Source organism: Juglans regia, chromosome 1 (assembly GCF_001411555.2).
Source record: "Juglans regia cultivar Chandler chromosome 1, Walnut 2.0, whole genome shotgun sequence".
In the NCBI taxonomy this organism is placed as follows: domain Eukaryota; kingdom Viridiplantae; phylum Streptophyta; class Magnoliopsida; order Fagales; family Juglandaceae; genus Juglans; species Juglans regia.
The window spans coordinates 4,479,006-4,506,227 of NC_049901.1; the positions used below are offsets into that span (position 1 = coordinate 4,479,006).

The 27,222-nt window shown below is 35.2% G+C and overlaps 4 protein-coding genes across 9 annotated transcripts; 2 read left to right on the forward strand and 2 right to left on the reverse strand.

The window, feature by feature from the left end:
• Positions 1 to 210: 210 nt before the first annotated feature.
• LOC109021884 (B2 protein) lies at positions 211 to 3,920 on the reverse strand. Of its 3 annotated transcripts, none has more exons than XM_019004614.2 (6): positions 3,833 to 3,920; positions 2,079 to 2,666; positions 1,695 to 1,795; positions 1,042 to 1,125; positions 820 to 930; positions 211 to 683 (listed from the first exon to the last, which is right to left on the reverse strand). In XM_019004614.2, exons 2-6 carry the CDS (start codon positions 2,653 to 2,655, stop codon positions 636 to 638), a joined length of 921 nt encoding a protein of 306 aa, XP_018860159.1. In that variant the 5' UTR covers positions 2,656 to 2,666; positions 3,833 to 3,920; the 3' UTR covers positions 211 to 635. The 3 variants fall into 3 exon arrangements, with proteins under 3 accessions (XP_018860159.1, XP_018860160.1, XP_018860161.1); XM_019004615.2 differs by having other exon boundaries at positions 3,769 to 3,901; XM_019004616.2 differs by having other exon boundaries at positions 3,687 to 3,901.
• Positions 3,921 to 6,591: 2,671 nt separating this feature from the next.
• Positions 6,592 to 10,286, forward strand: LOC109021872 (mitochondrial import receptor subunit TOM20). The gene is made up of 6 exons (XM_019004599.2): positions 6,592 to 6,912; positions 7,068 to 7,146; positions 7,545 to 7,714; positions 7,822 to 7,869; positions 9,508 to 9,597; positions 9,877 to 10,286. The coding sequence occupies exons 1-6, from the start codon at positions 6,820 to 6,822 to the stop codon at positions 10,003 to 10,005; spliced, it is 609 nt and encodes a 202-aa protein (XP_018860144.2). The 5' UTR covers positions 6,592 to 6,819; the 3' UTR covers positions 10,006 to 10,286.
• Positions 10,287 to 11,651: 1,365 nt separating this feature from the next.
• Positions 11,652 to 15,886, forward strand: LOC109021893 (uncharacterized protein YciO). Of its 2 annotated transcripts, XM_019004629.2 has the most exons (9): positions 11,657 to 11,959; positions 12,413 to 12,528; positions 12,952 to 13,005; positions 13,107 to 13,131; positions 13,386 to 13,508; positions 13,902 to 14,068; positions 14,312 to 14,381; positions 14,843 to 14,941; positions 15,469 to 15,886. In XM_019004629.2, exons 1-9 carry the CDS (start codon positions 11,753 to 11,755, stop codon positions 15,556 to 15,558), a joined length of 951 nt encoding a protein of 316 aa, XP_018860174.1. In that variant the 5' UTR covers positions 11,657 to 11,752; the 3' UTR covers positions 15,559 to 15,886. The 2 variants fall into 2 exon arrangements, with proteins under 2 accessions (XP_018860175.1, XP_018860174.1); XM_019004630.2 differs by lacking the exon at positions 15,469 to 15,886 and having other exon boundaries at positions 11,652 to 11,959; positions 14,241 to 14,381.
• Positions 15,887 to 16,434: 548 nt separating this feature from the next.
• Positions 16,435 to 21,835, reverse strand: LOC109021874. 3 transcript variants are annotated; one of them, XM_019004602.2, is made up of 13 exons: positions 21,578 to 21,835; positions 20,895 to 21,036; positions 20,673 to 20,809; positions 20,347 to 20,548; positions 20,017 to 20,255; positions 19,789 to 19,900; positions 19,553 to 19,697; positions 19,270 to 19,415; positions 18,886 to 19,058; positions 18,409 to 18,807; positions 18,283 to 18,338; positions 17,899 to 18,101; positions 16,435 to 17,815 (listed from the first exon to the last, which is right to left on the reverse strand). In XM_019004602.2, exons 2-13 carry the CDS (start codon positions 20,989 to 20,991, stop codon positions 16,548 to 16,550), a joined length of 3,177 nt encoding a protein of 1,058 aa, XP_018860147.1. In that variant the 5' UTR covers positions 20,992 to 21,036; positions 21,578 to 21,835; the 3' UTR covers positions 16,435 to 16,547. The 3 variants fall into 3 exon arrangements, with proteins under 3 accessions (XP_018860147.1, XP_018860146.1, XP_035550024.1); XM_019004601.2 differs by having other exon boundaries at positions 21,490 to 21,835; XM_035694131.1 differs by lacking the exon at positions 21,578 to 21,835 and adding an exon at positions 21,490 to 21,563 and having other exon boundaries at positions 20,895 to 21,032.
• Between the last annotated feature and the right edge of the window lie 5,387 nt (positions 21,836 to 27,222).

The window sequence follows — 27,222 nt, forward strand, 5'->3', positions numbered from 1 at the left end:
TAGAAACGATAAAGAATGATAAATTCAGAGAAAGAATATAATTTCCCAAAATAAATAATTAAAAATTTGGCAATTGTAAATTTCTCGTTAACGACGCCGTTTAAAGGATTTTTGAGAATAGAAAGTGATGTTTTGCCATATTTGCATTGTACATGAACATTAGGAGTATAGGAGGATAGTGCAATTTCACTTAACCCTGAAGTGAGCTGATTGATATAATAATGCTATGGGCTATTTTCTTTTTTAACAAAGACAACAGAAGCTGATTTTTGGGAATTCTGTTCACAACTTACAGGCAGAAATGGCAAACACATCAAAGCCCTTCTTATTTAGAGGACTTTTACCATTACACAGTACACACACAAGTTCGATCACTCTTACATCTTGCACCTTTGTCTACATTATAATGCTATCCAAGTTATGCAACAACATGAGAACAACTATCTTCACCAGATACAACACCTTTTATTCAGCTAGCTCGCACACGTTACCCTACTTTTTTCAAGCACATTTTGCCCAACCAGACTTGCCTCCCCAAGCTTACGCTCTATGGAATATCTGTGAAAAAAGCACACAGCTTACATGCACCACAAAACCTAACCACATTGCAGAACTCTCTCTGCTCGCATTTTTGCTTATGCTGCTGAGCCTGCTTGTTCACAGAGGTCTAACAGATCCAGGGTCTGCAAGATCACCAAGTAAAAAAATTCAACATGGGTCTCAACCTATGAGGCCGTCCGTGAAGGAAAGATTGCCACAAATTGATTCATGATGACATGAAAATGAAAAAAAGATGAGAACCGATGATAGTTATTGTACCTCTGGAACTGAGAGCTCAAGACGAAATTTGGGACCATCATAGTGATGCAAGACTGGCCTAAAGGCATCTTCTTCCAAAGCCTTGTAGACTTTCCTAACACGGATTCTTACCTATCATAATACGTATAACCAGAGTATTAGCATATCAGATATCTGCCATATATGCTAAAAACCGAAAGAAAGAAAGAGCAAAGCTTTGCAATTCACCAATCCACATTCTACCTGAGCAGGAAACCTAGATTCGCCTTTACATTTCTTATCTTCCCAAGCAGTTGGATCAATGTTAGACCCCCCAAAAGTTGTTGCCTGAACAAAATCAATACCAAGACATAAGAAATCAATCTGGGCACATAAGCAATCCATCTCACAATTCCTCTAAGGAAAAGAGCTTTAGTTTACATGTGACATTTTTTTTCTTTTTCTTTTTGATACGTAGCTTACATGCAACATATTATTAAAAAGAAGAAAGGAGGATAAAAGAAAGTGAAAGAACAAATGAAAAAGAATGGTTACTTTATTTAGAATTATTTAAATCTGACAAGTAATATAAAAACAGGAATATATCGAACAATTAACTCCCAAGCTTTTGCTTATTCACTTCATACACTTAGTTCAACAACTTCTAAAGAAATTATCTCTTAACTGCCCATCAAAAGGCAGGAGACATAATAAAAAATCTGGCTATGGGAGCCTGTTCGAAATAAGACAATCATAAGACTATGCTTTGATCTCTCAATTAAAATGAAGTGGAGAAGAATGATAGAAAAATCTTTTGTTGCTGAAAACATGATAATCTAACGTTGAATAGTCCCTGTGGTACCAAGAGCATTGCAAAGGAAACAAAGAGAACAAATAAGAAAAATACGAGAACAAACCTCAAAGATTCCATGCAATTGGTGGGTAGTATAATTATAAAGAAAGAGAGGTAAGCCTGGGGTAATTGCCCGTACAGAATCGCGATACCTTGGAGGTAAACCTATGAAATGAATGCAATTAGATATTCTCTCAATAATGAAAAAAGCGATTGTAAGGTTTGTCTGCATATGCTGACACTTCAGATGACTGGTTTGCAAAGCTTGATGAATAGGTGCAATTATCTTGATTATTGATATGTGATGTTTCATCCTCATTATTAGTTTTTGTCCATAAAGTGCAGATAATAATTTCAAACTCCATATTCAAGCACTAGTTTAAACACAAATTACCACTCAAACCTTGAGTACCTTTGGTTAAGTCCAGAATAAGAAAGAGAAGATTACCAAATAGCTGTCGCTTCAAATCTTCCTGCATTGTGTCATTATTACACACAAAGATGTATCCTCCCAGCACCTCATTCCGTGGGAGGGTCTCTGTCGCTGGCAAGGTCTTGAACCTTTTGTCAACTGCATTGTTGGTGGTTGCATTTTCGTTGATATTGCTGTTGTTGTTGTTGTTGCCATTGTCATTGGAAGCTTTATTGCTGTGGTTATTGCCATTATACTTGGTAGCCATCAGGTTTCCCACAAGGTTTGCATTGTTTTTCTGGTACACTGCATTCATATTGAACATACCATTCCTGAAAGAACTTTTGCTCCCATTCTCAGTTAATTTAGAGTCCAAATTCAACATATTGAAGTTGAGGCTTTCAAATTTGTTATCTTCCTGGAACCCAACTTTCTCCCTTGTTCTTATTTCAGCTGGGCCATTGGAGAGATCGAGGTTATTCATGCGCTCACCCTTTGACCTGGTCTGCTCAGCCAATTTAGAAGCAACCATTGACCATTTGTGATCCTCTGATGCTTTTGATTGTCCACGAAGCTCAGAGGACAACTGCCAAAAGCTTTGCATGCTCTCCATAGTTGCAAAACCTAATTCCATCAACACCAAGGAGAAATCCTTTTACACTAGTCTTATAAAATAATAAACTTCCTACACCCAATTTACTTGGTTATGCCTTTTGATATTAATACATTTTTACTAATAAAAAATAATAAACTTCCAAAACAAAAGGTAAGTGAAGAACGCTTATTTCAACCAAAAACTTTTGGACAAAGAAAACAAAGCATTGACTGTACTGAACAGCATTAAAACATAAAACAAACACTATCGATCTAATAAAAGATAACAACTTCAACTGAAGGTTATTCAGAAAAGGATGAACGCATATCTACCGAATAAGGAAAAAATGACTCTTCATGATCAAGTTATTTTCCATAGGTATATTATGATCCAATATGTCCTTTTTATTAAAAAAATTCCATCTCAAACAAATACTGAAAATGAAATTTCTGGTCACTGTTGAAACAACATTTTGAGGACTCCTTACGAAGGCACATTCCCAAACGATTACAAGGCATCAAAGAAGTCAGCGAATTCAGAAATCTCAATCAGAATCAAGTTCAGCATTTCAATTGCTACTCAGAAGTACTAGTCCATTCAGCAACAAATAAATCAGCTCTTATAACAAAACGAAAGACATCCACATAAAAAACCACATTGCTCCAAAAAAGAGAATGAAAAAAATGTAAGTTAAGATTATGAGTTCTCTTCTTCTTTTTTATATGTTATTGTTTGTTATTTTACACACCAACAAAAAAAAAAAAACAAAAAAGATTATGAGTTCTCTTCTTCTCTGCCCATTATCACACCAACAAAATATGGAACTCAAAATTCAAACCTAATTTCTCAACCCAAACGAGTTCCAAAATCTCAAACTCTTAACAGTATCTAACACAGAAACGACCGACATTACAAAAAATCTAGACCTTATTCAAGCTAATCAACTACAAGTAAACCCATAAAAAAAAAAACAAAAAAAAACAAAATTTCCTACTGCAGTAAGATCCAAGACATGCAAGGAAATGCAATAATTGACAAAACAAAATTACCAAGTAACAGCTGAACTGCAAAGGAAAACTTCGGAGTTCAGTGTTAAAGATGATATCGAAGGCCTCAATTTAGCGGATTTACCAGGAGACGCCTCAAGAGCTCTAGATTCGGGGATCCAAAAGGGAAAGAAAGGGAAAGAACGCACCTTTAGGCTTTATCTATCTGCTTCGCTGTGAAACCTGGAGGACACGAGAGAGAGAGAGAGAGAGAGGAGAAGAGCAGGTGGGATTTTTTGTCTTTATAGTTCATCGTGTGGCGGAAATGCCCTTCCCAGTTTACTGAATCTCGCCGCTTGCCATTAAAGTTCGAAATTCGTTTCTATCGTTTTACATCGTATTTTAAAAAATACTTTTCACATATTTATCAATATAATAAATATGTATGTTTTAATTATTTTTTAATTAATAGTTATTTAAAATGTGTGATAAAATACGAAGACGATAGATTAATAATCGAATATTTTAATTTAATTAATCTTTGACTAAAAACAATTTTCCTTCATTTTAGAAATATAATAATTAATGGGCGATTATATTATGTATTTTTTTTTAAAAAAAAAATATTATGTATCAGTTATTATTTATTTTTTTATAAAATATGAAGATATTTTTTATAAGATATATAAATATTTTTTTTATAAAATATTAAATATAAAATAATAAATAATAATCAAAAAAAAATGAAAGATATTAATAAACGGTAATCTCTGATCGTTGTGATCGCTATTAATTGCCGGTATCAGTATTGTCGGAACTGAAATCAGCCGTATGTTTTTATGAGTATTCATTACTGGTGCCATTATTGTCCGGAGGAGGAAGTATTTAAGGAGCCATAAACATTACAAGGACATAGAAGGGGCAATACGGGCATTCGAAAAACAGTAGGAGAGGCCGTACGGTGTCCAAAATTAGCTGGCAAATCACTTTCCTACAAAGCTACGAGGTCCATATCCATTGTATTTGAATTTTGAACCGTGAGTGAGAGGAAATAAATGTAAAAGAGTTACGAGAATCGGGGCAGAAGGATTTGTTCTTAATAACTAGAAAAACAACCTCCTTAATTATATTCCCGTGAGCTGAAGACAGAGGGACTGTTTATTTATTTATTAATTAATTAATTAATTAATTTTAGTTTAGTATATAATAAAGGGTGTAATCGAATCATGTTCCATATCGATGGATTGTCTCTTTTGGTGATACTATTAAGGTTGGTTTGTTGGTGGGGATTTGTTGGAGTGTAACACGTAAAAGGGTATAGGATCCACATCAATACCGCTTTCATTCACTTTTCATGGAGTGTGACCAATTGGAGAGAGGTTAGAGACTTTCTTTTTTCTTTTTTACCTGATTACGGTATCAGCTTTTACTATGGACCTCTTAATTGTTTTGGGCTAATACATATAGCAGCCGCCTCACGGACTACTTTACTTTAGTGGTCCTAAGATTTTATATATATAGGTTATTTTGGGCTAATATAGGGTGTTGGGTTTGAATTTAGAAAAATTATCCCAAAATTTTAGATTCCGTTTAGATTGAAAAATTATTTTAACTTAATTTATTTTATCTTATTTTATTTTTTAATTTTTTTAATTTTTTATATAAAATACAATAAATTCACTATAATTTTTTAAAATTCCCACACAAAATATAATAAACAATTCAACTTTTTCAAATTTCAATTCAATTTTTTAAAATTTTAAAATAATAATATTATAACGGTATTTTATTCAATTTTTAATTTTTATTTAGAACTATATCATCTCATCTCATTTCACTATTCAAACATGGGCTAAATCTAAACGGGGCTTAATGTAGGATCCTTGTTTTGCTCGTGAAAATTACATGTACATGTGGCATGCATGACTCTTAATTTAATATTATGTTATCTCAATGAGGAATAGGAGTTAAAGACTAGTATTAATTTCGGGATATGAATTATATATATTGCTTTAATTCTATCATATATTTACAAACACGTCGTAAAACTCAGCAAAATATATATATATATATATATATATATATATATATATATATATCTCGTTCGATAGACAGTGGCTTTTAATCGCAAATAATTATAAATAAAAAAAATTATTATTTTTTGGCAGAATTTATTATGTATTCTTTTAATTGATACTATATCAAGAGCATTCACAATGGTTTTTTTATATTTTATCATTTAAAATACATTATCAAATTTTATTTTTTCTATTTGATAAATTGACTTTTACAATATATCATGCATCAGTTTATTTATTTTTTATTCTTTTTAAACATTTACTTTCTACAAATAAATTTGTAACATTCATATATATCTTTTTATATTTGCAATATATTATCATATACAATGTAATATAATTCAATTCTATACACCTAAAATAAAAACATATAAGTCAAATAAAAATAAAAAATAAAATCAAAATATGAGAAAATTGGATAAATAATATTTCTAATATATTTTTTAGAAAAAAATAAAATAGATGTGTTTTAAACGATGAACAATAAATGAATTTGTATTGAAATGTAAAATTAAAATGAAATGAGGGAATAAATGAAGTATAAATAATAGAAAAATTATAGACATAAGCTTCACACTCCTTAATACCATTTAAAAATATGTGATTTTATTTTTTTACCATCATATTTCATATTCATATGAGGATAAAAAAAATTAAAATTACATATTTTTAAGTAGTGTATAAAGTGTGAGGTTTCTATGTAATATAATTTTAAATAATAATAAAATTATTTGAAGAATGAACAGTATCTGCTATTTTTATAAAATCGGAAGGAACTCATTTTATGAGTAATTTTTTTAAAATAATTTATATTTTTTATATCATACAAAAGCGAATGCTCTAATGAGAGGAGGGATAGTATATAATGTGTTGGGGAGATCCTAATCCGAAGTTCCTAACGCTTCTTCGGTGGTTATAGACCGTTCTACATTTATGCTGTTTTACGAGGCAGAGTTAAAAAGTAGGACACCGCCTTAGGCAGACCGGCCCGTTTACTCGCAACCATTTCGGGTTATTCAAAGAGCCGCCCGACTTGTTACGAAACTCTTCTCAATTTCCCAGAGCCACATTGTTCGTCCGAATTCCCAGAAACCCCAAAAGAAACATACCTGCACGCCATGGAGCAGGGAGATTTCGATCGGATCCTCTTCTTCGAACAGGCCCGCAAGGCCGCCGAGGCTACCTACGCTAAGAACCCTCTCGATGCTGATGTTCGTAAATCACCATTTTTGAAAAATAATTTTATATTTTACTGATTGGTCTCTGAGAAACTGGTGGGAAATTCGATGTATTTCTACCTAATTGTTGTGTGGGATTGATGTTTTTGTTATTATTATTGTTTATGGTTATTTGTTTATTTATCCAGAACTTGGCGAGGTGGGGAGGAGTACTGTTAGAGTTGTCTCAATTTCAGAGCGTTCCCGATTCGAAAAAGATGATTCAAGGTGCTTAGTTTCGTGAAGATACTGGATTATCGAACCGTAGCTTCCTATAAGCTTGAGTATTTTAAGAACCAATAGTTTTGATGGTTGGTTTATGGTATTGAAATTATTAGGCTTATCTACAAGTTCAATATATTACAAATTGATCCCCAAATAAAAAATCTTGAACAAAATCATTATTTTTCTGATTTACCAGAGCTTTTGGTAGTGTTTGTTGCAAATGATATTGGAATGACAATGTATATTACGCTTTTAACATGCTTGACTGCTTCAATAGCATGTTTCTACTCTTGGTTTTTAAATTATATTGATCAATTTTTGTGATACCTATCAAGTCCTGAATCATTTTGCATCTGGGCAAGAATTTGTAACCAGGGCTTGTATGTGTTTTTTATTCACAGATGCAATTTCAAAGCTGGAGGAAGCATTGCTGGTTAATCCCATGAAGCATGATGCTCTTTGGTGCCTAGGAAATGCTCACACATCTTATGCATTTTTGACACCGGACCAGGATGAGGCAAAGGTTTATTTCGACAAGGCAGCTTTCAACTATCAGCAAGCAGTCGATGAGGTATTCCTTTTGAAAATCTCACGGGAAAGCATATGGTCCTGTGTTGTGTTTGCAAATGCCACAGCTTTGTAGATTTATAATTATAGAGTTGCTCCACCATTTTGTAGGATCCAGGGAATGATCTTTATCGCAAGTCCTTGGAAGTTGCTGCCAAGGTAATTTTCTGTTTTTTTTTTTAATATTTAGCCAGCAAAGTGCCGAGTCCAAAACGTTGTTCAATTTGTTTTACACTTGACCTATTCAATTTGGTCTGTTACCGTGACTGGGTGGAGAAGGAGATGCCATTGTTGCATTAATAGAGAACTCTTTTGTGCGATTTTTTATTTTTTTTGCACTTTAAAAAAAAAAATTGGGTACTATTAGTATTAACGGTAGGGAATGGAGTATGAGGAGGTATTCCTTGTGCGGCATTACTACCTTCCTTGTATGGCATTGCGCTGGGATACTGGTGGATGATTTGGTGACATTAAGTGGCAACTAGATTTACTGTCTTGCTAAATTTAACATTATTGTAAAGTAAATGTTTACAAAGGTGAGATAATTACTTGGCTGTGTTCATGACTTTAACCTTGGTTTTTTTAAAACAAAATTATTTTACAACCACAAGAGATTACGACATTGGAGATGAAACACATGAAGAATGAACACACGTTATTATTGCTCGATGAAATGTTGAAAGCAAATTATTTGAGCTTGTTATTTACCTTGACATTTTGGAGTATACTATATGTGGTTGTGGGGACCTATTTCCCCTTGAAAACCTGATATTTATTTTTTACATTGCTATTATTATTGTCAGTGTGGGTCAATAAATTGAAGTAAACCTCAACGGTGATTATTGGTTTAAAAGAAAGACGAAATAAATTACTACTCTTTCTAATGTAATTATTTGAGCTGTAGGCTGTTTCATGAAGCAAGTTAAAAGAGTTGTCTGAAATGTAGAAAGCTAGACATTTATGGATGAGATGCTGGGTCTATTTCTACCCTTTGAACTTGGGGAAGATCATATTGGGATCTAGACATTGGGAATCTTCCTTTTCCTTTTCCTTTTCCTTTTCCTTTTCCTGTTGATTTTCTGTTCTATTCTGTCTCCAAGAAGGTGTACTTTTTTTTCTTTTTTTAAGTAAGAAGGTGTATATGTATATTTATTTATATATAACAACTATGATACAATGATACAGTCCTCTGTTCGTGTCATTTGAGCAGAGAATAGGAATCTGCGTAGTCTTTTAGTCTATAAATACTATGGCTTTTAGGCTTGTCGCTGCCACATGTCAAACATTTATTTGTACCGACATTGTGTTTCTGAAAATTTAGCAACTAGAGGATGACAAAAAGACTGATTTTCGCACAAGTTCAGGGAATAAGAAGTTCGATTTTAGAGTTCTTAGAATGATCCATTATGTGCTTGCTTTGATGTTCGATTTTTTAGAGTTTTTTTTTTTTTTAAAGTAAGAAGGTGTATATATATATATATATTTATATATAACGACTATGATACAATGATACAGTCCTCTGTTTGTGTCATTTGAGCAGAGAATAGGAATCTGCCTAGTCTTTTAGTCTATAAATACTATGGCTTTTAGGCTTGCCGCTGCCACGTGTCAAACATTTATTTGTACTGACGTGGTGTTTCTGACAATTTAGCAACTAGAGGATGACAAAAAGACTGATTTTCGTGCAAGTTCAGGGAATAAGAAGTTTGATTTTAGAGTTCTTAGAATGATCCACTATGTGCTTGCTTTGATGTTAGATATCAACACATCTTTGAAACTTTGTATCACTCTCTTTAGGCCCCTGAATTGCACATGGAAATTCATAAGCACGGTTTTGCTCAACAAACAATGGGGACAGGAGGACCTTCTACTTCATCAGGTTCAAAGGTGAGATCCTGAGCGTTCTGCTTCTCTTGTTTTTCTCTGTTCTCTTGGTTGTGGTGTCAATATATATACACGATTTGTGGGTTTTGTCTTCATTAGGTAGTACCTCACCTATCCATTTGGTATTTAAGTATGCTCCTTGAATGCCTGTTTGATGTGTTTGTCAGAGAGGAGCACAGTGTGTTTTGCTTGGACCACCTTTTTCTCAGTGTATCATGCTTAATTTTCTCGATCAGTTGACACATCTGTAATTGAGGTTTACTTTTTCCCCCCCTGTTGCAGACTTCTTCAAAGAAAAAGAAGAGTAGTGATCTCAAATATGACATATTTGGATGGATAATTCTTGCTGTTGGAATTGTTGCATGGGTGGGTTTTGCAAAATCACAGGTTCCTCCACCTCCTCCACGATAAGTGAGGCATTCTTACGCCACCGACGGGGATTTTGCACATTTTGAGAGTTTCTGACCTGATTTATGCAGAAAGTTGAGGATCAAATCTAATCCATCATCCATTAGTGTTTTTTTTTTTTCCCCTTTTTTGTTACCCCTAGTAACGTATTCCATGTACAACTGATAACTGATAAGTTAAAGTGTCTTCAATCATCTATGTGAAATATTGATTTTTCTCCCCGGATTAGTGGTTGAGCCGCTATGGATGTTTTCATTGGGATACAGCTTTAGTATTTCCTTTTTTGTCTTGGTTTGTTTCAGCATAAAATCGTTATGGAAAATGTTTCTGTAAATAGAAAAATTTTCCGCTGGGTTGTATGAAAAATTGGAAGGAAACTAGGTCCGTTTAGGTCAAGAAGCAGCTTATTGGTGTTTAATTAACGCCGTGGAGCCGATACCTTTGTAATTTGTAAGTGCTTGACTTTTCGTCCTTTTTGTGGTTTGGAGAAGGCAGCACCCCGCATCAACTTCCTTTCAACCATTTTCGCCTCATGACCTCTTTAATAATGTGGTTCCGATTACAGACATAGCATGGCACTTCTTTGTTTGCTCCCAAAGCTAAATTACTGTCTGCCTTTCGTTGAAAAATAATATTAAAGAGCAACTCTATACAACCTCCCTTTATTTTCCTAACATGGTTCTTTTTTTAAAAAAACAGTAAAAAACGTCTTCTTCTATTCGAATCTCCCCCGAGTAAATCTATATAGCCTCCCATTTTTTTCCTACACAGTACTCTTGTGCTGACATGATTATTTTTTCAAAAACAAAAATTCAAAAAGATTTTTTTTTCTCCGTTCTCCCCGTACCCTCCCTTGCATTCTTCCTCCACCCTTTTTTCTTTCGAGTTTTGTTATTTATTATTACAATACATTATACTTATTTTTATTCTTTTTAAATTAATTGAATTATTTTATTCATCATTTATATATATAATATTTAATAAGAAAAAAATAAAAAAAAAATTATTTAATGTGTGGTACAAAGATATTGAGTAAAATATTTCATAAATATATAATCTAAAAATATTGGCCAATGGTCCTACCCGTCAAAGCCATTGTAAAGAGTAGAACCTTCCCCATAATGGAATGGGAAAACTCTTCTTTTAGGCCTTTTTGCGCACCGAAGCTGACATGGCATGTGATTTGATGAAAATATTGAATACCGTCTCATCCTTGGAGTATTCACAATGGCTTGTATAAAATATATTTTTCTGTACAATATAAAAAAAAGTTGATCAAAAGATCATTCTAATGAATTTTGTATTTTTATTTGTATTTTTATTTTAAATTTTACTACAGTAATTCTTTAGATGTAGATAATTCTGTTCACAATTTTAAAATATTTTTAATTATTTTTTTTCTTATTTGTAAATTTATTAATAATTAAAAAAAATATTTGAAATGAATAAAAAATATTTAAATAATATAAAAAATAGATAAATTGATTTACGATTTATTATAAAATTTGATAAGTAAAATAGAAAAAATAAATTTTTGTAATATATTTTGAAAAATAAGATAGAGGAAACATTGAATGCTTGTGACAGAGTTTGTGCGCGGCCTAAAAACTCTTGGAAACGCTGTCGTTTTGTATCAGAATCATAGTTACTCTTCGGGACCGATGGATGATGACCTGTGACCTCCATGTCTTTTTCTCTGATCTCTGTCCAAATTAGCTGAAGTGCAGCCAATGTGTACAGACTCCAGAGAATGACTACACAGTCGGAACTGTACGGTCACGACGCAGCGCTATCGCTCTGGTTCCGGCGGTCTTTCTTGAGTCCACGTGTCCCTCCGTTTCCAAGCCGCGGTGTCTCTTTCGTCCTCCCGAAACCCCAGCGGCTCCACCGTGTCTTGGCCATGGCCGTTAAGCGCAGCCCTAAGCGTCTCAAATACTCTGCTCCTCGCTTCACCAAGGTCCCATTCTCGCCCTACTGTCCTCTCTTCCCTCACGTAGACCGCACATGCTTGATTTGATTTCCGGTACTTAGTGTTTCCGTACAAAGGAATTGATTGGTTGCTGAGAAAATGGCGTTAGAGAGAGGATAAGATTTTTATTTGCGATTGCTGTAGTTTTGAAAAAAAAAACGATAAGTAGGAGGCCAGGCTTGATGAAATTTGGAAAGAAAAAAGAGGTTATTTATACGTTTTGACATTTTCTTCAATCAGTAATAAATGCAACCGGTTCATAATAAGTCTAAGAAAATAAATCACTGTGATGATCACTTGTTCTCAGTTTTATTGCCGAAAGGAATTTTTTTTCCAAAAAAAAAAAGAAATTGGTCGGTTGATTGACAAGCATATTGAACAAAGCTCTCATGGCGGGAGGGACCAGATTTGATTTTACCTTAATTGGCATGAAAACATCAGGAGGATGGCTTGCTTTATGTTGAAGCTGATTCATCAGGAGCAGACAGCTGGAAATTGGAGCCAGTTGTCAATCTTTTGAAACAGGGAGCGGTTGGGGTCATTCCTACAGACACTGTGTATGTTGCTCTTCTTCTTCGGTTGCCTGAGTTGTTTGAGGCAATATTTGGCATGGTAACCTCAGCAGTTGTGCTGTTATGGGCCCTATGTAATATGTTTCTTGCTGTAATATTAGTCATAGTTGTATGGTCAGGTTAATTTTGAAGGGCATTTGTTTCATTAAATATTCATTTTGACTTTTTCTTACGTGTCATTTATTAATTTAATTAAAGCTTATTTAGATTCTACTTTCATTTCTATTATTTTCTGGCTCTCTCTGCAAGAAAGTTTTCACATTCCTATCCTTGATTTTCTCAACTTTGTTGTTGTGATCTGGTCACGTATTGCCCCCCTTGTTTTCCTTTCTTTTTTATTTTGGTACCTCGTAATTTTAATGTTCCCCTTTCTTTGTTGATTATTGTAACAGGTTTCTTTGTTCATAGGTATGCAATCGTTTGTGATTTGAAAAGCAATTCAGCGATTGAACGTCTTCGCAGGTAGACTCAGTTGTAATTCTATGAAACTTAAAAAAAGTTTATCCTCAGTACTTATTATTTTGCATTATGGTGACAAGAGTGTTATCATGCTTCCATTGCAGGATAAAAAATATAGATGCTTTAAAGGCAAGTTATGGCTTCTCTCAAGCTACAGCTTCTGATACTTTAGCAAGTATAAAATGAAACTCTTGCCACTGAAAGATATATGCCTAGATACTCGATTCTGTAGTCTGCTTGGGTAGTGCATGGTCACAGCATAGGGAAAAGCCATTGATTATAATATCCATGTTGTTGTGGTTTGACAACTTTTTTATGCCAGGTGATATCTTCCTGCACATGCCTGTTCTACAAATAACATCTTCTTATTTTTTTTAATGCAGCCTCTTAGCATCTTATGCCACTCTTTCCGGGACATTGATACATATACAACAGGGTTCCCTCGTGGTGATAGCCAAGGTCATGCTAGTATATTCCGAGCTGTGAAGCATTGCTTACCTGGGCCTGTAAGTATTTTTCTGGATCCTGTGGTTGTTTCTGGAGGAAATTGTAGGTTTGTATCAGTGCCATCCAGGAGCCATTACAATGACTACAGAGTTACCTTTTGCATAAACAGAGCTCAATTGTACCCAACATCCAGGGGCACACCTGGCAGACCATTTCCTAAACTAAAGATCTGATAGATTTTAGTTTTTGCATCCTTCTTTTGTCACTCTCTCCCTCTCTTTTCTGTGATGGTTAGAGTCTTAAAGACATAATGACGAATTCTGAAGAAAAATCTTCAAATTAATGAAGTCATATATGTGTGTGTAATTTGGTGGATTCATTTTGAATTCAGTAGGTTCCTCGAACTGTTCAAATGAAGAATTTTCATCTCTAACAGACCTTTTATGCAACAGTATACTTTCATCCTGACTGCAAGTAAAGAGTTACCTAAACAGTGTATAAGGTATGGGACTACAGCTGCCAAATTTGCATCGAGGAAAAAGGTGGGTGTTCGTATGCCTGATGACGCCATAAGTCGGGCAATACTCGAGAGGATGGATGCCCCTTTAATTTCCACAAGGTTAGTTACATTTGTCCACTTAATTATTTTAATTGGAGTGGTGAGTTGGTTGGAAACTAAATGTATCTTTAACTTTATCTTCATTATTACTTATAAAAAAAAACTTTATCTTCATTATTGATGCCAATAAATGTAATCATTTTTCTTTAATGAATTATTGATGTTTAAGCAGGCAAATATATCATACCTGCTGTTTGTACTTCTCATACCTTAATGGTATTGAATGCATGTCCCTTGTGTCAGTGTCAAGTGCCCAAAGGAGAATGAGTGGCTGATAGATCCGGTTGTAATAGCTGATATATATGGACAAGAGGTATGGATCAACTGAGGGTTCTTTAGCTATATTCTAAGTTAGATTGTCCTTGTAGTTTATAAAGTGAATGCCCTGTGGAAGGATGGCAATACATTGCAATTTTTTTTGTAATTATGACAATACTTTGGAGGATTAATATGAAAATGCAATAGATTGCTCTTTAATATTAGGCCTTCCTTTTATTCAGAACATTGCTTTATAGGATTTGAGAAAGTGACACCAACGAAAAAATGAATGTAGGAATTCATGACAGCTGAGACTCTATCTCCCTGTGATCTTCCTGTTTTGTGATGCCCCAAGTTTTTTTTAGCATCAATGGAAATTTGATTATGACAATTTTACCTCCAACTCCCCCTGCCCAAAAAATAAAATAGATCTCTCTTTAATCATTCTTAAGAAAAGTGATTACATAATCTGTACTGTAAACTGTTACAAATATCTTGACTGACTTTCAATTTTAGGGTCTGGACTTTGTTGTCGATGGGGGGGTAAGAGTGGCAGATCCATCCACTGTTGTTGACATGACGGTGATTCCTCCCAAGATCGTAAGGCAGGGAAAGGTAATGAAGTTTATGCTATTGATGAACCATGTTCTCTACATGATGAGTTGCTTCATTTTACGTAGTACGATCTAGCATTTATTCCATTAAGCGTCCTATTATGGCTAAAGCTATTTTCTTAATTTCAGAGAAAGTCCGGTATGTGAAGAAACAAATGTTCTTTTTTATCAAAAAAGTTAGTACTTAAAAAATAAAACAAATGGTTCTTTTTAAATAACACGTCCCATGTTAATTTTTTAACGCAGTATATTCTTTTTCCTTTTATAACCACCTGATTTCGATTTCATGTTGATGCTGAACTTGCAATATTTTGGGCCACTGACAGCCTTGGGCCTTGGCGCCACATCTACTTCAGCTGTATCACTGAAATTTCCTAGTTTCTAGGAGTATTTTAATGCTAACCTAGGAGACTATATGGGATTTTTTTGTGTAAAAACTACTCATTATCGAATTGTTGTGTTCTGCATCTCTGGCACAATGTTCTCTAACTTCTTGATCTTTTTTGTTGTTCTTGATATTTGATTCAGGGGCCTAAGTTACACTGGATGGGTGCTGAAGATGATGATGGATCTGCTGCTATGCCTGAAGCAAAGCTCATCATTCCTTATGCTACTTGAGGCTAATACATGCGTCCTTGAAACACTGTAGCGAAACATGATTTGTATACCTTCAAGGTTGTACAGTGATTTAGATGTTTACTACCAAAAATAAGGTTTTAAGGCGGTTATGAACTTGTGGTTTCTATTGGATACAAGGGAAATTGCACCCTGAACGTTAGGTCAAGAGATGGTATAGTGGAAAAGGTTATAGGGTAGATCCCATGGGAATCATAGGATGAGCAAATAGTGCACACAAAATTTCTGCACCATGCCCTTCCTTTTAGGGCCTGTTTGGAACTTCAATCAACTCAATTCAGTCTAATTTTAGGCTGAGTCAACATCTAGACACACAACTCTCAAATCACTCAATTCAACTCCTCTTTACATGTGGATCTCATAATTTTTTTTAACTCAACACTTCTTTACATATGGGATCTATAATATTTTTCAACTTTTCATAAATATATCTAAACTCATCTTAGCATTCAAACACATCTAAACTCATCTTAGGTAGGCTTCACAAATTTTACTATACTATCTTAACTCACTAATATTCATAAAGAACTCAACTCAACATTAATAATCTTAGACTCATTTTTGTAAGTAAATACGTCATTGAGGTTCTGGTGATTTGTTTTGCAATTTAATTGCGTTATAGGCTGAACTAGCCATTGAAGACATTCTGCCTTGTATTTATGCCACAAATTCTGCTTCATCACAGCCTGAAATGGTCTGTAATGCGATGCCATTTGGGTGGAAAGTGTAAATTTTTGCTATAAATCAAGATTGCAATCAAGACTTTCACAAGTGACGCAATTTGAAGTAAATCATCTATCCCAAATTCCTATGATGATGCTTAACGTAAAGAAAGAATACTCAAATGGAGAATCGACAGAACACTCAAAACCCAAATTCCTACGATAGAATAATGATGTACAGGGTTTTGGAAAATGAGCAGTGATAGAAATTTGAATGGCTAAATTCTGGCTAGTCGGACCTGAATGCTCTCAACTTCCTGAGGTATCAGCGGAGGAGTGCGGTCGAAAAGCATAGCTGGTACTAGCTTCCTCGCGCATTGAATCCCCTGAGAAACTAGCCCTTGCCAACTCCCTTAACTTCTTCATCTCGCTTTTGGGCTCAAATTTAATTCCCTTTAGCCGTTTTCCATCCCCTGATCTCATCCCACTGAGGATAGCATCTGAGTTCGTGGGAAATGTCGTTTGCATGACATTGGGGCCTGGTGAGCCAGGACTGAGCACAGGGACTACTGTTGCAGTCATGGAGCTAATTGGATTAACCGACTGTACTCTTGTATTTCTTCTTTCCAGCTCTGTTTCTGGACTTAAGGGAAGGACTGGAGCTAGCCCAGTTTTTGGTTGGGAGGTTGCGGGTATGACTCTCGACCAATACTGCCTTGGAAGGAAAGGCAGGACAAGTCCTTTAGCAGCAAACTTCAATCCAAGCTTGAAAGAATTCTCACGAGACTGTGACAGTCTTAATATTGATTTGATCAGTGCATACCACTCATTTATAATTTGGACAATAAAGGTAAAGAAAAGGAGAGCCAACATTAGAAATCCTAACTTTCTTGCTTCAACCAGATTCGAGCTACTGATACCGAGCGATAGACCAAAGATGCCTGCCTCACACAAGAGAGAAACACTTTCCACCACATTGACTCCCCTTCTGATGTGTGGTTTGAGAGAAAACAGATACATGAATTGTAACAGTGTGATTGTCAATGCGAAAAGGCTTTGGCTTGATTTCGGCAATGAGTATGCTCCAGATATGAAACCCAAACTGATCCTTCTTAAAAGATCAAGAATGATATAGGAGGATCTAGTACAACCCAAGAGCCTTTTAGATCTAGGTATTCTGGTTTCTTCATTGCTGTCATCTGAGCTGACTGCTTGCATTCTACCAATCCCACTTTTGCCACTTCCAGTCCACTTTGGTATGCTGTTTTTGTCAATCTGATCAACAAAGATAAACGAAGGAGGACCCTTCCAACTTTCAAAGAGAATTCCAAAGCGTGGGAGGAAAGATGAAGACAGCCCTTCCCCATAAAACCACTTTCCAGTTGTAGGCCTGCCAGTGAAGAAGAACCATAGCTTTGTCCACCATGGTTCTTCTATGGTTGCATACTTCACTTCTTTGTACTGTGAAAAACTGCCAGTGAAGATTCCGATTATGAGAAAGAGGCACACTGATAAAACAAATGCTGCAGGGATGGCTAACAACAAGGCCCCGATGATGATGCCCACCGGTGTACCGCCTGCAAAATAATAGTACTCTTCAGTTGATAACATGCCTGACAGAATGAATTGAACAAAGAAGAATAAACTTCAATTTCATTACCTCTTATGACAAAAGCTGAAGACTGAGAGATACAAGGTAGCATCAGAATCAGAAGAAAAAGCTCAAACCTGGGTACTGAAAGTATCCCATGTGCTGGTGTTCCTGTTCTCCATCTTAGGAAAATTATTAATAGAAAATGAAGTATTAGTAAACTACCACCTCCCACAGCAAGCCAGAATAAGTTCATTTCCATGTCTCGCCACCTGTCAGGAAAGATTCACAGCATTATTCTTATAACCACACCAACAGAAGCAAGTTAAGCTTGCACAAAGACAGCTCCTTTCTTTTACAAATTTTGCAGCCTTTGCAGGCCTAGAGTCTAGTGCAGGTGGCAGTATTCTAAGACCAGTATTATAATAGATGTAAAGGAAATTGTTGGGCTACCCTTTGTAATTCTCCAGCGTCTTGACAGCATCGCTAGCAGATATTGGCTCTCCTCTCTACAAGACAAATTACTCCAATTTAGAATGTTCTCATTATACAACATACAAGTAGAAAATGGATACATACCAAGAAATGGATGAAGTATTCATTGGAGTCGAGAGGTAGCCCAAAAGCAGTACTTTTAAAGCTAATGTCGTGCTTTCCATGGAGCCAAGCCGACATAGGGTCAATCTTGATTGGGAACGGTCGTTCAGGTTGTGTATAAGATGAGTTGGTCATATTTAAGCCAATTGGCTGGTGAGGCATTTCATGAGAAGACCTTCCAAAGCCACTCAATTTTCCTGCAAGGTTCCCTTCAGCTAAATAAATATAGTTGGGCCATGTAGAAGCGCAACCCCTATTCCATGGAAGCTTTTGGCGAGCTATGATCCACGTAAGACCTTTTGTTGTCTCAGAATATTCGATTGGATGGTTTGCTGAGAACCAGTCGGAAAGGACAAACACTTGCAGATGTCCAACCATTCCCTGCAATAAAATTTTGTTAAATATGCAAACACGTGTAGGTGTCCAGCCATTCTCTCTAATAAAAACTCTGATATTTACCTGTAAATTCAGTGATGGGTCCAAAGCAATAGCATGGTTACTCCCAGAAGCAACAGCGCTGATTGCTCCGAGATTTGCAGATGAGATTGAAAGAATGGCAGCTGCCAGTGCTGTTGAAACCGTTCCCGCCGTCACAAATGTGTGTAGTGCGATGGATATTGCAGGGGTTGAATCTGTGGAAACTCAAGAATCGTTAGAGAAGAAGCCATACAAACAGGTATCTGCTCAATCACTTAAAAATAATGCTTAATTTGCCATAAATTGTCACTCTTAACTCATAAACGCTGAATGGTTGAATGCCTAGCAATAATAAAATGTAAGCAATGAAGAACTGCTAAGGAATGGAAATAAAAAGACAGAAGTAAGAGACATGAATTGTCATACAATGTTTCACTTCAAGTTGGTTGGATCCCAGATTAAGATTTCCTGAAATATCTTTTACTATCCCTTCAGGAATGGTAACTGATAACAAATTCTGAGCTTCTGCCAGGACTGTCAACGAGTAGAGAGCTCTTGAATGTTCCTTAAACCTATAGTAACGAAAGTAGACAATTAAAGTATCACTTAACCCTTCAATTAACATTATGGTGTTGTGGGCTAATGCAGCATGACTGTTATAGATGATATAATTATATCAGTAATTCTGAGAGACTCCATATGCACCTGCCTTATCAGTGACCCCCCAACCACTTTTACCATGGAGGCCTTAAAGCCAAAAACTGGCTTTGTAAACTCGACTATGACATTGATGTTAGACTCCTTTGTAATGCTTGGTGAGCTTGTACTCAACGATACATAGGGGCTTGTGGAATCTAGAGAAAAATATAGCAATTAGCTTAATACTGGTGCCACTGAAAAGTAGTCCGGAATTAAATTGGAGACAAATCCTGTATAATAACGTACCAAATAGGAATGTAATTGAGGCAACAGGTGAGACTGGAGTGCCTGTCCGACCAATTATTGAACCAGCCTGTAGTTCAACTGTGATGATTTCTGTACTTGATATGTTCTTGATCTACAAAATGAAAAGTAAGCAGCATATCGCCACAATTCATTTGATCGCATTAATCAGATGTAATCGATAGTTTGTAAGAGGCCGTTACTTTGAAAAAGTTGAAATGCAATACTTACTTCGAAAACAAATCGGCGGTTCCCTCGAACTTTATCATGAACAGGTATTAAGGTACCCGAGTTTGCATGTAATGCCCTTAGGATCTGCTCTGTTGAATTTATAATGGGAATGCTGAAATCCAGGAAGATTTCAATGTCCTCCATTTTGTTTGTGGCAAGCACAGTTCTTGGAACCCCATTAATTACCAACTCATAGGATGAAACAGACGTCCATAAATCCACCAGCACTGGCCTCCTATCTAAGACAGCCATTAGATTTAAGTAGTGAAAGTGTCAAAGTAGGACTAGACATAGAAACATTGTTAAAGGAAAGAGGGACTGATATCTCACCAAAGTGAATGATTACTGTGGAACCATTTGTTCTTATGAAATGGTTTCCTGCCTTATCTGTACAAAAATCATCTGCCATTGTGATCACCACTCGTCCATACATGCTTCTCGAGGAGAGAAGTATATCTAGGCCGTATTTGATTCCAGGTTCCATAATCCTTAGTGAAGATGCTCGTACCTGGGCAGGACCATTTAGCATGACCTACAAAGACGTCTGAATATTAAAGCATGAACTGTACAAATTAATACCGCACGTAGCAACAATATGGTCTATTTACTTATCTGCATTAATAAAACATAAGTTTCTGAGCAAGAAACAAACTTACATTGCAGTTGGATGAGTTTACACACTTGAAACCACCCTGTCCAGTGCAAGGTTCACTGAATGTAACATCAACGGCTAATGTTTCCGCATTGGTATAAGTCTGTTCGCTGTGAATCGTTGCAGTTGGCGGTATTGTATCTGACAAACAATGATGCAACAAAGGAATAAGTTTCCTTTCGACAGTATTTTCCCAACTTCTGCAACATTAGGCAGGAGTGCTTACCAATGAACCACGAATAAGCTGACCAGTTTGTCTCTCCATCCCAAGTGGTGACATTGAGAACAAATTTGTGCTTGCGGTTTACAGTTAAGTTTTTCATTACTATTCTATCAGCCGGACAAAGTCTCAGAGCTTGCCCATCTAGCTGTCCAAACACAAATTTTCCCCAACAAACCGATTAATTAAGTTCATGGAGGAGATCTTTATGACCTAAGCAGAAGATAGCTGATAATCAAATACATTAATCCATTACACCATTACACCATTCCTTTTAAGGGCATTTATTTAGTACTGAAAACCTGTTAGATAGCATCAAATGGATGTGGAGGAGAAAAACTGGATAAGTTAATGTCCAAGCACGTTAAAAGGAAACTGGTGAAAATGCCTTTATACTTCCCACCAGCTATGCTTTAAAAAAACCAAGTACAGAGCAAGGGGCCCTTGTTTGATCTTTTTTATTGGTTTCATCCAATGCTTAAGATATTTTATATTTCCCCCCACATGGGACAACCAAATTAGAAGGGATACAAGATTCAAACATGCACATCAGCGCAGTGCAGACCTCTCAAATCGAGCATAAACAAAAAGCGAATGGTACCTCGCAGGAAATGGAACAACCATTGTTTTTACATGCGTTGGAACCATTCAGTCTTTGAACAGAGTATCTAAAAATGGCAGTAGAGAACCTTGACTGAGGCGCAGGTACACGAGTAAAACGGAGAAGAACAGTGGGTTCAGCTGAGTTTATTAATACTCCCACCGCCATTACAGCTAGGAAAATACACAATTGAAGAAACTTCTGCAAACCCATTCCAGAAAGTGCCAATTACTTCACATTTAAGCCAAAAAGGCTAGCCCTTTTGGAGGAGAAAGAAGATGAGCAACTTAGGGTAGCTGCTAGGAACGATAAGGCACAAAAGTAGAAGAGCTACGTAAAGGCTCGGAGCAACTACCACAACCATAGTGGTCAGTCTCATAACTGCTTCTTTAAATATATTCACAGTGCCCCCATTAACTACCATCCGCCAGCTCAAAGGCCGAAACCAAAAAAGACATGTCCCCGGACAAGCTTTATTCATTTATTTATTAATTCTTGAATGTCCCAGGAATGCTTCACGGTTTCTATTTTAATGTTGCCCTTGAGAAAGCTAGGATGAACAGAAAAACTAGCTGCGACCCTCGATAATTTTAGGCAGAAAGCTTTGAGATTTATTAGATTGGTTGACTATAAATTGACATGAAAGACTTTATATCGTTCCCGTGATAATCTTTATGGACTTCAACAGCATTTTATAGATAGGAATTATGAATAGCGTGGTACGAAAAACAATATATATTGATATTATTAATAATTATGTGTGTGCGTTTGGATATACGCGTGTGAGAGAAACAAATAGATGACAAGCTTGTGGGTTTCATGAATAAATAAATAAATAAATGATTTGGTCCTCCTCCTATGGTTGTAAACCTGCACTCAGGTACCTTTAGGCTTAATACTCGAGTACATTATTTGCAATAAATTTTCTTTTATTTTTTTCAAAAATATTTCAAGAGGAGTGGCCCACCCAGTTGCTGCCGTAGATGATCAGGCCACAAAGTCCAGTTGCATCACCAATGAAGAAAAGATCAGGAGGCTTCATTAACCACGAATCATCATGGCTTGATATGTTTGGGTACTGTTGCATTTTGAGTGATGTAGGACACGCATAGCTTGCATTTGGGGATTGGGGAGGGGGGTGGGGGGACCAATCTGATTAATAAGGACCTAACATTTTAGGTCGAGAAGTCCGTCCACTCGTCATTTAAGGAGCCATGGTGAAAGAACAAAATGTGTACCTTTTTTATAATCTAGTAATGGTGTCCGAACTTTCAAAACCAGCGCGCTAAAACATAATCCCGCCACTATACAAATTTGATAATTGTCCACCATAACCCCCCCCCCATAACAAAACAAATCAAATCAAATCAAATTAAAGCCAAAGCTTCCCTCTTAGCTTTCCCTGCCAAAACAATTTAAGAAGTTGTTTTCATTCCTCTTCCCAATTAAAGCGCTTACCATCCAACCAAAATCATTGTATAAATCCGCTTATGAGAGCATCCATAATGAATTGGCTAAAAATTAAATCCATCACATATTTAATTATTATACCTCAAAATATCGTCATAATGGATTAGTTAAAATCTAAATATTTGGATTTTAACTAAAGTGAACACCATAATCATTTTTAAATTTGCTAGTTACTATGGATATACTAAATGTATATTTTATCATTTATTTCTCTCTGCTTTCCTGTCTGCTTTCAAGTTGAACGAAAATAATATTGCCAGGTGATATTTGGGGGGCACAGCTTCAAGTAAATTAACTATCTAGGAAACACGACTTTAATTATTAATTACTTATTACTATATAAAAAATAAATGGATAATCCAATGTGGAGATTTGATGTGAATAGACAAAGTTAAATTTATCTTATATTATTTTATTTTTATATAAAGAAAAAATAACTATTCTAATGTGGAGATTTATGTGGATAGAATAGGCAAAGTCAAATTCATTTCACATTCATCAAAAGTGTCATTGGCAATGGAGCCATTGCCAAGTCTAAAGTTTGGCTAGAATTTTAACTTTTGACTATACCATCAACTTTTAGCTAGGTGAGTTCATATTGGACTAGCCATCTTAAAATAAAAATAAAAATATAATATTATATATTTTAATAATATTTGATAATTTTTTTTATATTTTACAAATACACTTCATAAATAAGGAGAATAAATAAAAAATTATGCCATTAGTATTGAATAAACATTAATAAATAAATACTTATTTGTTAATAAACATTAGTATCTTCAAGATAGTCCATAGTCCAACATATATGAAATGAATTAGCTGTGTTGAGCAACACATTCTACAAATAAATATCAACACAGTTCATACGGTACCAATACAGTCCATAGTCCAACATTAGTATCATCAACATCTTAAAGTCCAACTGGAATGTTTAAAAATAACATAGGATTAACAGCTTTAGCTCATTAAACAATCAAATAAGAGTCATAGTGGAACAAATTAATTTTATAAGAGTTAGTGCAATGAAGTTCCTACTCTGTTTAGTTGCATAATATACATAAAAAGTAATCTAAACACAAATTATTTATATATACAGATTATGATATCTTGGATTCAATGGTCTTCAACAAAATAATGAAGACACACAATTTAGTTTAATAAAATATATTCTCAAACAAAATAATATATATACAGATTTGGTAACAATCCACAAATTACCAGCACAGTTCAGTTTCTAAAATAATATCCACAGTCAAAGAATTTAGATGCTACCCAGCCACATTTATCTAACTTACATGTGGCTGGGCTGCCACTAAATTTCCAAAAAATTTAGTACTACCAACATTAAAAGTTAGACACCCCCATAAGATGTCAAATGAGATGTAGATGTACCTCCGGAATGGGATTTCGAAACCTCAAAAATTGGTAGTTGAATATTACGGAAATATTATTGTTGCATGGCATTCGTGTCACATACATGTAGCATCATCGTCATTAGCTCAAACTTTTTATTTTTTAGTTCAAATTTTTTATTCTCTAGTTCAAACTTCTTCTTTAGTTCAAATATTTTCTCGCTTTCTTTGTATGCCTTCAACATAGCATTTCTCCACTCTTCCATAGTCGCCGCTCTATAATCGGTCATTTTAGCTAACGCAATTTTGATATCTACCTCTCTGCCTTCCATCGACTTTAGCTTCATCTATATTTCTTTCTCAGTTTTTTGCTTGAAGGTCTCTCAGTAAGAACCTCCAAGTCCTTCTCGGCTAAATCAACATCAACTTCACCAACATATTTTTCTTGTGGCTTTCTCTTATTACCAAATGTGGATATGTGCTATTGTCATTTTGGTTAGTGTCAGTGCTCCATTGTGAAATTAGATCCTACCATCTCTTTGTACAACATCTTCATCTTCTCAATCTACAAAAGGTGAATGAATATTTGTTAGTTTATAAATAAGTCCAACATAAATTCATGATTAAAACAAAATGATACATACCTTATATTGCTCAGTTGCATTACTCGGGTGCAATGACTCTATATGTGTTATATATGCACATAACTTATTTGTCCATTTTTGAATCGTGGACTATCAATTCATCAATTAGCCCTCGAAACGGTCAACAATGTTTGGTTTTTTATATTCATGATAAAATGTAGTAATTCTTTCCCACATTTGAGTGGATTTTTGATTAGTACCCATTATCCCATGGATGTAAATATTGAGCCATACTGAGACGATGAGGTTATCCTCCTTTATAGTGAAAGATGCGCCTCTTTAAACTTTTTTTAAATGATGCTTATTTTCACAATCAGTGGGGGTTGCTTAGATCGCAACATTAGAATATTACGTTGGGGTGCTATTACAATTTCCTTCTCTACTTTGTAAAATAGTGGTGAAGAATGAGCCATCGTCAAAATGTGTGTCCATCATTGAAAAATATTAAGTTTTCAAAGAGTCATAAAAGTTACCCAATATAAGTCCAAATTCACAAGATTCTAGCACATTCACAAGATTTCAACTTCAGTTGCCTTGGTTTTTAAAAGTAATTTGTTTTTAAAAATTAAGTGAGGAGACAAATGCAAAGCAAATATAAATGCATACCAGTTGCCTTGCAAACCAACAAAAACAACATAATATACTCTGCTTTCGTTTTCCATACATGATAGATATTACAGATAATTGAACTGATTGGAGGGCAACCAATAAACAACAACCAAATAGAAACTACCATTTTATGCTTGATCAATCAGAAAGATGACTTAGTTTCACACCAACTTGAATTAAACAAATATAAAAAGTGAAGTAGGTAGATGTTGATTACAAAGAGGACCAAACACCCATGTATTAAACAGTTTATATCAAATTTGTTATATAAACAGTTAGACAGATGATGCATTACTAGAAAATCCCCTTCACTTTTAAAGCATGACTAACTGCATGTTTAATGTTACATATTGTACATAAACTTTCTACCTGTAATTTCTAAGAAGTAATCTCCATGTGTTAACATATTGTTTGGATTAAATAAGTAATCTCCATGCATTAACATCTTTATACAATTGGATTTGTGTATCGTTGAATTGTACATAAATAATTTTATTCATAGTAGTTTAAGGTCATGGGTTTGGGTCAATATGGGTTCTACTCCTAGTTTGTGCCTCTGCAGTTTGTAAGCCAGCAAATAGTTTGCATGACACTGCTTGTGGTCCTAAAACTATTTATTCTCTTACAATATTATTTTCAGGAGGTTGATAGATTTCAAGAATTAGAAGAGGAGTTGAAGATAGGGGGTACAGTGGCATTTGGAATGTGCATTTTTCCTACATTTGTTTACATATCCATAGCAAATGCACAACAGAGTGAGAGAAACCCATGAACTTGTGCCTTGCAATAGAGTTCCAAGCAAGAAACAAATGCATAGCAAAATCACAATGAAGGATAATAGGGGGTACAAGTGCACAACAGGGGTTACAAGTGCATAATAAACAAATGCAAAATCTAACTCATGGTCTGTTTCCTTTTAGGCAAATTCATAGCAAGTCACAATGAAGGATAACATTTGTGAGAGAAACCCAACAAAGTGACAATGAACTCATGAACTCATGCCCTGCAACAGAGTTCCAAGCAAGAAAGAAAGAAACCCGTCCTCCCAAACCTCTCATTACAACCTTCCAAGCAAATCAAGTCACCCAACTTTCAAAATTTGGAAGCAAATCAAATCTCCAAAAACGATAACTTCCAAACTAACATAGACCTTCTGATCTAATCGATGATAAAAGATGAAACAAAAAACCATTTTTATTTTATTTGCCGAAGAAAATAAAAACGTACCAAGTATGGGGATAATCGCAAATTAATTTGTCAAGAAACTAAGAAAATCTAAATTCAAAAAACTAAGAAAATCTAAGCAAATCACAGAGAAAAAATGGAAATATTTCCTAATAACACTACGCATGACCACAAAGAAATATCCAAATAACAAACCAAAATACCGAAATCGCAAATCAGTTTGTGGAGGAAATGTGCAACCTTTTGGACGATGATCCACTGGCAAGACAACCTTGTGACATGGTGGTCTTTGCAAACCTTGACACAGATTCAATCACTCGATGAAATGAGAAAAAATAGAAAGAGAAGAGGGAGAGAGGAGTGAGGAAGAGAAATTACCTTTTGGGCTGGAATACGACGGCTATGTGGACTTGCGACGGAGAGAAAACGTATTGCGGTTAAAGAAGACGCATGTCTTTTGGGTGCTTGCG